This window comes from Primulina eburnea, chromosome 14 (genome assembly GCF_022965805.1).
Source record: "Primulina eburnea isolate SZY01 chromosome 14, ASM2296580v1, whole genome shotgun sequence".
NCBI lineage: Eukaryota > Viridiplantae > Streptophyta > Magnoliopsida > Lamiales > Gesneriaceae > Primulina > Primulina eburnea.
In genome coordinates this window covers 29,544,806-29,557,408 of record NC_133114.1, presented here as the reverse complement: position 1 = coordinate 29,557,408, position 12,603 = coordinate 29,544,806, and the positions used below count along the sequence as shown (strand labels likewise).

At 31.6% G+C, this 12,603-nt stretch overlaps 1 protein-coding gene across 1 annotated transcript; it reads left to right on the top strand.

Moving 5' to 3' along the window:
* Positions 1–4,011: 4,011 nt before the first annotated feature.
* Positions 4,012–9,171, top strand: LOC140813243 (phosphoenolpyruvate carboxylase 1-like). Its single transcript, XM_073171730.1, has 10 exons — positions 4,012–4,352; positions 4,725–5,116; positions 5,201–5,285; positions 5,562–5,784; positions 5,959–6,062; positions 6,139–6,226; positions 6,414–6,568; positions 6,987–7,985; positions 8,181–8,567; positions 8,680–9,171. Exons 1-10 carry the CDS (start codon positions 4,188–4,190, stop codon positions 8,980–8,982), a joined length of 2,901 nt encoding a protein of 966 aa, XP_073027831.1. The 5' UTR covers positions 4,012–4,187; the 3' UTR covers positions 8,983–9,171.
* The last annotated feature ends 3,432 nt before the right edge of the window (positions 9,172–12,603 follow it).

The following is a 12,603-nucleotide window of genomic DNA, read 5'->3' as shown; positions in this document are numbered from 1 at the left end:
TTTTTATGCTAAGAGTACTACTTTTTATGGTGGATATGGGTAGGGTTGACCCGTCTCACAGATTGATATCCGTGAGACGGTCTCACATGAGACCTACTCTATGCGGAAACTTCTAAAACCAACCGGAAATATAAACCATACAACCAATAGTATCTCTGCTACACCAACGGCAAAACCAGAATAAGTGTTATACAACCATATCTAATATGTCTGAAAATCCAAAAAAAATACATAATATATGACTATATAAATCTATGTCACTCTATCTTAGCGATGCTAATAATTAATTTTTATACATTCGAATATGTTATATCTCAAATATATATTTTCTCATAAATATAAAATTTTCTAAAAATGCAATTGTACGAGGAACCGCAAACTACATGTCCTGCCTCATCTAAAAAAGAAATGCACATGGAAGTTTCATATTAATGGATCACAGAGGAACCGCCGATTTTTAGAAAAATTATTCAATATTACATATAATTTTATCTTTTCTTTTCTCAAATGATTGATTCAAAACTAACATATATTGGCATGTGATGTATGCATATACATTGAAGTCGAGTAAAAATTTTGTTTTAAGTATATTAAATGTGATGTGTGCATATACATTAAAGTCCAAGGAAAAATGTAGTTTTAAAATATATTAAAGTTTTTTAATAAAGTATAAAAAATTTAGTTTTAAGTATATTAAAGTTTTTTAATAAAGTATAATTATGCAGATTTTATTTTTTAAGTTTGATTTTATTATATATTATTTTTGGGTGAGTAAAAAAACCAATTTACTATACCATTATTAAATGAGAGTCATGTTCACCGAACATGAACATCACACATTATTTATATAATTATTAGATCTATTGTTAGAAGATCTCACGTATCTTTATTTGTGATATATATAATAATATTACACGTCCATCAGAGTTTACGTGCGATCACTAAATGATTATTAGGTAATCCGAATTGACTTGTCACCCTAATCTATTAGTTTTGGTTAACATTATTTGTTTGCTTCATCATATGTCAAGAACATTGCTTCATTATTATTTTTTTACAAAAGAGACGATATTCCTTTAGTAGAGCCAGGTACATTGTCTTAAATTTTCTCAAATTTGGATGTTAAAATTAAGACTTAGACATAACTCAACATCAAAAGCATATAATCCAATCGGTATGAGATATCTTAACACATACTCTCACAACTAGGAATGAATAACTGGAGCATGGAGACATTAACGTGTGACTTAACTATGGACAATCGAACACATAACGGTGGGTCTGTCTATGATATCATGTTAAAATTGTGACTTAGACCTAACTCAAAACCCATAAGCCATCTCAAACAAAGGGACTGCCCTAGTTTTTATATACAACTCACAATAACCTAATTCAATCGATGTTATACATTTTAACATTGAAGATGCGTTATTCAATCTTCCATGTTCTATTTATATTTTTTCGTATCGATAGAGTAAAAATTAATAATGATTTTCAGATGTATTAACCAAAATAAACTAATAGTTTTTATTAAATGATATATTTATAAGTTATTAAAATATATTTTTATAAAAAATTGTATTTTATTTTCTTTATGCACACCAAATATCAAATTATTAAAAAATGACACACAATAAATTTAGCGCTTCAAGCAGAATAAAAAAGATTGGTTCCATCAAATAAAAAGAAGAAAAAATATTAGTGGGCCTGATTGACCCACTGGCAACTCTGTGAGTGCAGCCCAACTTATGGAAGCGCTATATTACTTTTTCTGCATTTTGCAGAAACATAATCATTCTGGTTAACAATAAAAAATACTGATTTAATATATTTTTTTTTTGTATATCCAAATACTTTTTTATCCAACTTCGTTTATTCCACAACCCTTCTATTATACTTCTCTTTTATTAAATGTATCCAATAAATTAATTTTTTTACATATATATTTGTAAAATTTGTATTTATGAATAGTATCACTGACTTTATCGTATTTATTAAGTAAATCTCTTTTTTGTTTTCTAATTACACTTGCTGTTGATTTGGTGAAAATAAAATAAAATTTTCTCTAAATTTTAAATATATTTTAATTAATTAAAATTGATTTTTTTTCAAAAAAGAATAAAATATCAACTTTCATTAAACAGAGACAATGACGCATCCTCGTCATTAGATAGATTGCATAGACCATAGGTAAAATTGCATTTTAGTCCATGCTAAGTTTCGACTGGCTGATGTTAATATATGATTTTATATTGACCTATTAGTGAGACCAATTAAATGATCATAAATTTTTACAATTGGATAGCTAAGGCCCAAATACGGGTACCATACCCAAAAAGTGATATGGGCCTTCAAGAGAAAAGTATATTGACTTATTGGGTTTGACTTCTTAGTTCCAATGCACTTATAGCCCATGAAAGCCTCATCTTTCTCTAGGCCCAAGATTATCCAACCTTGCCGCGAGTTATATTATTCTGCTATATTTAAAATTACTAAGAATGTTCACGTGCACGTGAACGACAAATAATGAAAAATATAATCACGAGATTTAGATGATAATTAAAATTGTTTGAATAACATATTCTTTATTTATGAGTATGTATCAATATAATATAATGACAGGTGAGTTGGGTATTCGAGAAATAAAAACCCGTTAATTTGAGGTGTGATACCATTTAAAGTACTTATTCATTTTCATTTTGGTGAACTTTTTGCTTTCAGAAACGCATGAGGTCTCTCAAATTAGCGAATATTTTTTTAATCCAAATATATTCATAGTGGAAAACAGCAAAAATAAAATTAATAGAATAATGCATTTTACCAAAACCAAAATCACAATTTACTTAAATAGAGTACATAATATATTTTTAATCCAAATATAATTCATAATGGAAAAACAATAAAAATAAAATTAATAAAATAATGAATTTTATCAAAACCAAAAAGACAATGTACTTAAATCATTATCAAATAAAATTTTTTTAATTAACTAAATTATCATAATAATGTTAAAATAAAACTTTTAAACTTGTTATTAAGTTAAATATCAATTGTGCTTTCGCTAACTTTTAACCGTTTGATAGATTATCTTAGTTAAAAAAAATATTTTGCATCAATTTATGTAAAAATCGTCATTCTACTATCTCCTAAGCTTTACTCGTATCCAACTTGAGCAACACATACCCAACTTTAGCCTTGCAATGGTTTCGTATCCAATGCATACATTCAAATTCAACAATCACATTAACAATAATAAATCTGTCCGATATGAAAACACATTGAAATGAGTCGATAATTTGGTTAAAAATAGGTCTGAACCTGGTGATCGTCCGAGATATGATTTTGTAGCACGTATCGCAGAGGCTCGTCGGCCTAAAATCTTTCAAGCTTGGCGGATCTTTTATATTTGGAATAGGTGTAATACGAGTAGTTATTCCACTCCGTCGGATCCCTCTGCTCATTGAGGATTGATAATGCAGCCCCGTCATATCCTTACCAAGAACCGGCCACAATTTCTGACAAAAGATTGATGTGAAACCATCATCGGATCTTTAAGCTTTCAAAACATTTTTTTGTAACCAAAGAATGTAAAAAATATAAATAAAATGGCATATGATGCTTCTGACCACAGTTTAAAAAAAGTAGTTGGAGATTCTTCTTAATCCTTAATCTTCGGAACTCACAGATACGACAACCGTAAAAAGTTAATATCCAAAGTTTTTCTGGATCCCTTAAACCATGGCATATTCCTAGTACAAAGACAATTTTGGGAGTGCTGATCGTACGCAAATAAAGAATCAGAATATATAACTCCTGTTACGATAACGAAGCCAGAATAAAATATTTACTCGAACTGAGCATTCAAGAAAATTGTATGTCCTCTTATAAAACCGGTCAGAAAACAACGCAACCCCTGTGTCTCAAGTCATCTTTTGTCTCTCTCGTGTTGCATGTTATTTCTTGAAATTTCGCTCTCCTTTTCTGTTTAGTTTGGCTTCTAGGGTCATCTTTTGTTATTCAATTTGATCCGTGATTTGGTTGAGCTGAACCCGCAAAAATCCCGTGCGCCTTTTTGTTTTTCTTTCTGTTGTGAAAGGACTCGAACTGAGGGTAGGGAAAAAAGAGAGAAAAAGGGCACCTTTTTTTCAATTTTTGAAGGGTATATATAGTGGGTTTGGGAGGAGAAAATGAGCAAGAAACTAGAAAAAATGGCATCAATTGATGCCCAGTTAAGGCTATTGGCACCTGCGAAGGTTTCAGAGGATGATAAGCTGGTGGAATATGATGCTCTGCTTTTGGATCATTTTCTTGATATTCTTCAGGGCTTGCATGGGGAGGAGATAAGAGAGACGGTGCGAAACTTTATTTTATTTTTTCTAAGAATTATTTATTCAATTTTTTCATTATTTTTTAATCATGGTGTCTGTGCAAACTTGTGTTTTGACTGTGAAATATTGTCGATTTGGTGATGTTACTTTTTGATAATCGAATATATGTTTGACATATTGGAATTTTTTTTTATGGAGAATTCTAGTTGACTTTTATGAGTTTTGTTGTTCTCTTTTGCTTAGGCCATGGTTAGAAAAGACAGATTTATACTTTTTTTTTTGTTTTATAATTCAACATTCTTTCTACTTTATGATGAGAACGGAAGCAAGTTCTTGTGGGTATTACAAATGAAGCTGTTGTAAAACTAACAATTCCAATGTTAAAATATGGACTAGGTTCAAGACTGTTATGAGATTTCTGCAGATTATATGGGGAAAGGTGATCCGATGAAACTCGAAGAACTAGGGAGAGTTCTAACTAGTTTGGATGCTGGGGACTCCATTGTGCTGGCAAAATCTTTTGCTAACATGTTGAATTTAGCCAATCTTGCCGAAGAGGTTCAGATTGCATACAGACGCCGGATCAAGTTAAAAAAGAAGGACTTTTCTGATGAGGCCTCGGCACCCACTGAATCAGACCTCGAAGAGACTCTAAAACGGCTTGTGGGACAACTGAACAAGTCCCCCGAAGAAGTTTTCAATGCGTTGAAGAACCAAACTATAGATTTAGTGTTGACGGCACATCCTACTCAGTCTGTCCGTAGATCTTTGCTTCAAAAGCACGCGAGGTTTGTATTATTCGGCTTTTTTTTTATTCTAAGCAAGATTTGTGAGATTAAATTGGGATTTTCCTATACTCGTATATTTTCCAGGATTCGTAATTGTTTAACTCAGCTAAATGCTAAGGATATTACTCCTGACGACAAGCAGGAGCTTGATGAGGCCTTACAAAGAGAGGTGCTTTTGGGATATTCATTATCTTTTTGTTAGTTGATATCAATGAATTACTCCTTAGACATTAAATTTTCTGTTTTTATCATTTTCGATTCGTATCACAACTGGTAAAACAAAGTCCGTATGTTCTTTGTGGATTCTTATCATTGATCTCATATTAAAAACCATTTATAAGATCAATTAAAGTAGGGGCATGCTTTAAGATATATGCGATTGCTTTTTTAAAAGGATTTTTTTGTCTATCATGCAATTTTCATAGTATATATTTGGTCCTTTCAGATTCAAGCTGCATTTAGAACAGATGAAATTAGGAGAAATCCTCCGGCCCCCCAAGATGAGACAAGAGCTGGATTAAGTTACTTTCATGAAACCATTTGGAAGGGAGTGCCAAAATTTTTACGCCGTGTGGATACTTCTCTGAAAAATATTGGAATAAATGAGCGGGTTCCCTACAATGTTCCTCTTATCCAGTTCTCTTCCTGGATGGGTGGGGATCGTGATGGTATTTCCTTCTTTAATGCATTTTGATAATTATTGGTATCCTTTTTTGCAACTTCTTTAGATTGCTAAATAATTTAGTAGAAACAAGATTTTACCGACTTTGCAATTCCTATCTCGATTTCTTTTTTAACTAACATGACTGCAACTGAGATGTGTTGTATGTGTCTGATGGCAGGAAATCCAAGGGTAACTCCTGAAGTTACAAGAGATGTATGTTTGCTGGCTAGAATGATGGCTGCAAATTTGTACTTCTCTCAGATAGAGGATCTCATGTTCGAGGTAAGAAAGTGAATTTTTTGGCATTTCTGGATTTCTCTTGCAAAAGTTTTGTTTGGTAACATATATTCTTTGGCAGCTTTCAATGTGGCGCTGCAACGAAGAACTCCGTACTCGTGCAGATGAATTGCAAAGGTCATCCAAGAGAGATACAAAACATTACATTGGTACGTAAAAACATATTTAATCTTGTTTTAAGTATCCTTAATTCCCGTGAATCAGTTTTATCTACTGTACTACTCATTGTTGGTAGCGTTGTAATGCAATCGAGGTGATCATCTGTCTTTATATGTTCCAAAGCGTCGATTTTTTATGATTTACTCATTTTGTTTCACCCCCAAAATTTGTTGACAGAGTTTTGGAAAAAAATTCCACCGAATGAGCCCTATCGTGTTATTCTTGGTGATTTGAGGGACAAGCTCTATTATACGCGTGAACGTGCTCGTCAGTTACTATCAAATGGAGTCTCTGATATTTCTTTGGAAGCAACCTTCACCAATGTTGAAGAGGTCTGTCCATCCCAAACACTTTAAATCTCTTTTTGTCACTTGCTTCTTCTGACTTATATTAAGTTCCGAGTAGTTCACTAAAACAGTTACAGTTCCCAACACACGAAAATAAGTTTATTTCCTGGTCTTGCTACATATGCAAAAGTGATGATTATTTATGAATTGTTTGACTATCATTCCATGATATTCATGTCTACGATTTTATGATTTGATTACATGCCAATTTTGCATGAATTTTGTTGGTGGAAGAGGAGAGAGTGTTTGATGCAAAGTAGTCCGTGAAATTTCAATATATTCCTTGGAGTGAAACATGAATACATTTAAAAAAAAAAAGAACTGCGTTATTGTACTTTGTTAATTTTCCTTCTTTGAATTTGATCTTGGTGCATGAATGTAATAACAAAAACTTTGTCCTCAGTTTCTGGAGCCTCTGGAGCTTTGCTATAGATCTCTTTGTGATAGTGGTGATAGACCGATTGCTGATGGGAGTCTTCTTGATTTTCTGAGACAAGTCTTCACATTTGGGCTTTCACTAGTAAGGCTTGATATCAGGCAAGAGTCAGATAGGCACACCGATGTTTTAGATGCAGTTACCACGCACCTACAAATTGGATCTTACAAGGAATGGTCGGAGGAGAAAAGACAAGAATGGCTATTATCTGAACTTAGTAGCAAGCGGCCATTGTTTGGGTCTGATCTTCCCCAAACTGAGGAAATTGCTGATGTTTTGGAAACATTTAATGTCATTTCTGAGCTTCCCGCTGATAATTTTGGTGCATACATAATTTCAATGGCGACTGCCCCATCTGATGTGCTAGCTGTGGAGCTTTTGCAACACGCATGTCATGTCAAAAACCCATTAAGGGTTGTTCCGTTGTTTGAAAAGCTTGCCGATCTTGAAGCTGCACCTACTGCGATGGCTAGACTTTTTTCAATAGATTGGTATTGTAATAGGATCAAGGGCAAACAAGAAGTCATGATTGGATACTCGGACTCAGGAAAGGATGCAGGACGCCTTTCTGCAGCATGGCAACTATACAAGGCCCAAGAAGAACTTGTAAGCGTAGCTAAACAATATGGAGTAAAGCTCACGATGTTCCATGGTAGAGGTGGGACAGTTGGAAGAGGAGGAGGTCCGACGCATCTTGCCATTTTGTCGCAGCCACCAGAAACTATTAATGGCTCCCTGCGTGTCACTGTTCAAGGGGAAGTAATTGAGCGATCATTTGCAGAGGAGCATTTATGTTTCCGAACTCTACAACGTTTTACTGCAGCTACACTTGAGCATGGAATGCATGCCCCTATTTCACCAAAGCCAGAATGGCGTTCGCTTATGGGGGAGATGGCTGTTGTTGCGACAAACGAGTATCGGTCTGTGGTTTTCCAAGAGCCTCGATTTGTTGAATACTTTCGCCTTGTGAGTATCTCGTTGCTTTGTCGTGTTGTGCTTATTTCTTTGAGTGACCTCTAAAAACTTACACGAAATAATTGTATAAAATAAACAAGGTGAAACAATGTGAGCATATGCCATGCAAGGGGCCCCTTTCTTCTTGTACCCTCGGATCTCGTTTTCCTGATTACATTTTCTTTTTCCTGTCTCTGAATATTACAGGCCACGCCTGAATTGGAATATGGCAGGATGAACATTGGGAGTCGTCCGTCTAAAAGAAAGCCAAGTGGTGGAATAGAGTCGCTTCGAGCAATCCCATGGATATTTGCATGGACACAAACAAGATTTCATCTTCCGGTATGGCTTGGCTTTGGGTCTGCGTTGAAGCACGTAATTGACAAGGACGTGAGAAATCTTCAAGTGCTCAAGGATATGTACAAAGAATGGCCTTTCTTTAGAGTGACTATTGACTTGGTTGAAATGGTGTTGGCCAAGGGAGACCCAAGAATCGCCGCTCTGTATGACAAACTCTTGGTTTCAGAAGATCTGTGGCCATTCGGAGAGCAGTTGCGCGCCAACTATGAAGCAACTAAACTCTTAATCCTTCAAGTAAGGCCCTTCAATTCGTCTGTCCACCTAAATGATAGTACAGGTCATTTAAAGATGCATTTCTAATCTTTTTTTGTTTGAAAAATTACCAACTCGTTCATGTTCCCCTTAGGTTGCTGGGCATTCCGAACTTCTTCAAGGTGACCCTTATTTGAGGCAACGACTGAGGCTTCGGGATCCATATATCACTGTCCTCAATGTCTGCCAGGTTTACACTTTGAAGCGAATTCGTGACCCAAGTTACCACGTAGAAGTTGGTCGGCACCTGTCGAAAGAGGTCACAGAGATGGAAACAAGCAAGCCAGCTTCAGAATTAGTTAAGCTTAACCCGAAGAGCGAATATGCACCAGGTTTGGAAGACACTCTTATCTTGACGATGAAAGGTATTGCTGCAGGATTGCAGAACACTGGTTAAAAGCACCGTGAAGCCTTGGTATACGATGCTAGGTTGGTTAATCATAGCAAACTATGTAACTGATTCGAAGAGTCGACAGTTGGAGAGTAAAAGACTTGATTAGAATAAAGTTCTAACTTTGTGCTTACTGATTAGTATATGTGGTTTTCTACTTCTTTATTTTCATTTTTTTTTCTTTAAAATCTGTGGTAATTTTAGTAGTAATAATTCTGAAATTAAAGGCTTAAAACATATGCTTAAAATTGTGAGTTTTCTAAATATCTAAGTTTTACGTTTCACAAATGTTACTTGACTTTAATTTTAAATGAATATTTTTAGAGGTAATTTAAATGAATTTTAATTATATAAATAAAGTTAATTAAATGAGTTATCTGCTACACTTATGACAAAATAAAGGTCTTTTATCAAATTATAGCACATTTTATTATCATTTAACAATCTACCGTACTTTTTAAAAATTTATTAAAATATTGTAAAAAAAATTTTTTTAAAAAAAATAAAACTTGTACTCCCCCGCCCATCCAAATGGGGGGGGGGAGCAAATTATTTTTAAATTATTTCAACTCCCCCGCCTGTAGGGGAGGCGGGGGAAGGGGGAAATTTAAATTCTCCCCCGCTTGTACGATAGGCGGGGGAGAGTTTTTTTTAAAAAAATTCCAAATGCCCGCCTATTGTAGTGGCGGGCAAATTTAAATATTTTTAAAATAAAATTCTTCTATATATATATATACACACGAGACTTCCATTTTTTCTTCAAAGATTTGTCACTTTTGTGTTCACGAAGTTCAATTCTATTTTGTATTCAAAAGTTTGTCACTTATATTGTGTTCAAACATTTGTCGGTGGATCTGATTTATTTTTCGTTTCAAATTTTTTTAATAAAATTTTGAATTCTAATAATTTTATAGCTTTCTGTCTCTTGATTTATTTCAGGAAGTGTTGATATTGGTATTATCGTGCCTATCTTATTAAAAGATAAATAATATTTCTGAGTGTTCTTAAAATTATTTGTATTCAATTAATTTATTTGATGGTTGTATTATATTAATTTGAATTTATGTTTAAAATTTTTTAATCTTAATTCATTAAAATTATTATCTTAATTTTTGTTATGATATATTTATTTATTAATTTGTTATCATAAATATTATTGAAGTGTTTTTATTTATTATGTTTACGTAAAAATGATATATTTGTTTAGGGGATTTTAAAATGACCTTCTACATATGTATGTTTATGATCAAATTTAATTTTAAGTTAGTTTTTAAAACTAGCATTTAATTAAATTAAATTCCAATTATATCCTTTGAATCATTTTCATAATGACAGAGAACATGTTAAATTAAGTCAAATAAGAGGGATTATTTCCTATTATTATCATAATTAAATTTGGTATTAGATTAAATAACTAATCAAACTAACATATTAATTATGTTAATTGCTAAATATGTTAATTAGCTTTTTACATTGTTTTTATTAATACAGACGTTGTTAATATAAATAATCATTTTCACAATTCTATTCAAACTATTCTATAAGAATTTGAAATTTAGATATAATATTTTGTAATATTTCGTATTAAATTTATTACTTTGTATGTAGTAGCGTTTTTTTTTAAGATTAGATTTAATACTTTGTAATATTAATAATTTGTAAAATGTAGGAGAAAAAATTATGATTTAGTAGTATCATTTAATTAAAATATTAGACTTAAATAATAAAATAAAATATAAAAAAATTATTAGACATGAATTTAATCATCAAGGTAAACTTTTATATGTTTATTATTTTTTAGTGTTACATTAAAGATCACGTAATATAATATATTTATTTCAATTATTATTCGAGAAATTTTAGGGAATAAAATGGGTCAAAAATAATTCACTAAGTTGTAATAGTGAAAAAGGTAGTTGAAGATTATAAATAGTGTCTTAAGATGGACTATAATAATTAAATTTATATCAATTAAATCACAATGAAATTATATATAAATATGTATTTATTTCTAACTGGTAATTTTTTGTATATGAAATACAGATGTAATTTAACGTTGGACCAATAGATGGTAGTGTTTTATATTCCATTTTTCAATAATAGCTCTCCCCCGCCTGTCGTACAGGCGGGGGAGAATTTAAATTCATTTCTGCCTCCCCCGCCTCCCCTACAGGCGGGGGAGGTGAAATATTTGCCCCCCCCCCCACCCCATTTGGAAGGGCGGGGGAGTAAAAGTTTTATTTTAAAAAAAAAAAAAAAATTTATAATATTTTAATAAATTTTAGAAAAGTACGGTAGATTGGTGATAGAATATTAAAAGTACTATAATTTGATAAAAGACCCGACAAAATAATGTTGTTAGTATTTGTCTTTCTTGTATATATAAAATATTATAATTAATTTAAAGAACAAAAAATTCATTGGGTTTTCATTAATACTATTTTCTTTGTTAAATTAATTTTAAAGAAATTACTAAGTATTTATTATGTAAATTGCATATTTATGTGAAGTGTAACAACGTACATAGTAGACATTTTTTCCTTGAATATATACTTTTAGATACCGTTTGGTTCTGGTTCGTAGTATGAGATATGTAGTATGGAGATAAGTAATATTTTATAATAATAAATTAAATAGAATATGATAGTTAATATAGTGTTTGATTTAATTGATTTGATTGATTAAATTTGAGATAATATTGTTGAAAATATTAGTAGAATATTAATAATATTATTTATTAAGGATAATATCGTAATTTTATATTACTGATTGATGTGAGATACATTGTTGCGAATTTGATGGATGTGAAATAAATAATTAATAATTAGATTGATCGAGATAAATAATACTTGTACAAAACAACTGATATGATAGGACTATTTATATTAGTACTTACAAGTACTTGAACCAAACAGTACCTTATTGAATTGTAACTATATGATTATAGCTTCTCTTTCAAATTTAATTATTATTTTAAGAATACTTATACCCAAGAATTTTGAAAATCAAATATTCATGTGAATAAACGAGAAAAAGTTAATGAAAAAGTAAAGATGAGAATTTTATATCTTTGATTTGTGTGTTTTGTGATATTATGAATTCATTGTTAGAAAAATGATGCTTTAGAAATATAGATTTATCGAGGACAAAGAATACCAAACCCACTCTAAAAAATAAACAAATAAATAAAAATATATAATAGTACCGTATACGTACCCTTAAGGCTTAATGACTCCACATCTTAAATTTTAGGCAATTTACTTTAATTAATCAACAACAATCATGTTTTACAACGTTATTGTGAACATAGGCAAACCCACTCGCACAAACATTTATCAATAAATCAAAAATTATAATTGTTAGATAAAACATAAGCTTATTTACTTGTATTTATGACAAAACAGAATGCAATTAATTAGATGCTAAAAAATTCGAACGCTTAGAGTCATAAATTCAAGAAGTAAGTTGTGTATCTATCTATTGATATTGTATTATATTTTTTAGCATACCCCAACAGAAACAAAATCACTCGTCAAAGATCAAACGACATAACGTCAATTTGATGCATTATAACTTCTCAAAAAATAATCAATATCAAATATCAATACTGCTATCACTCGTGATTGC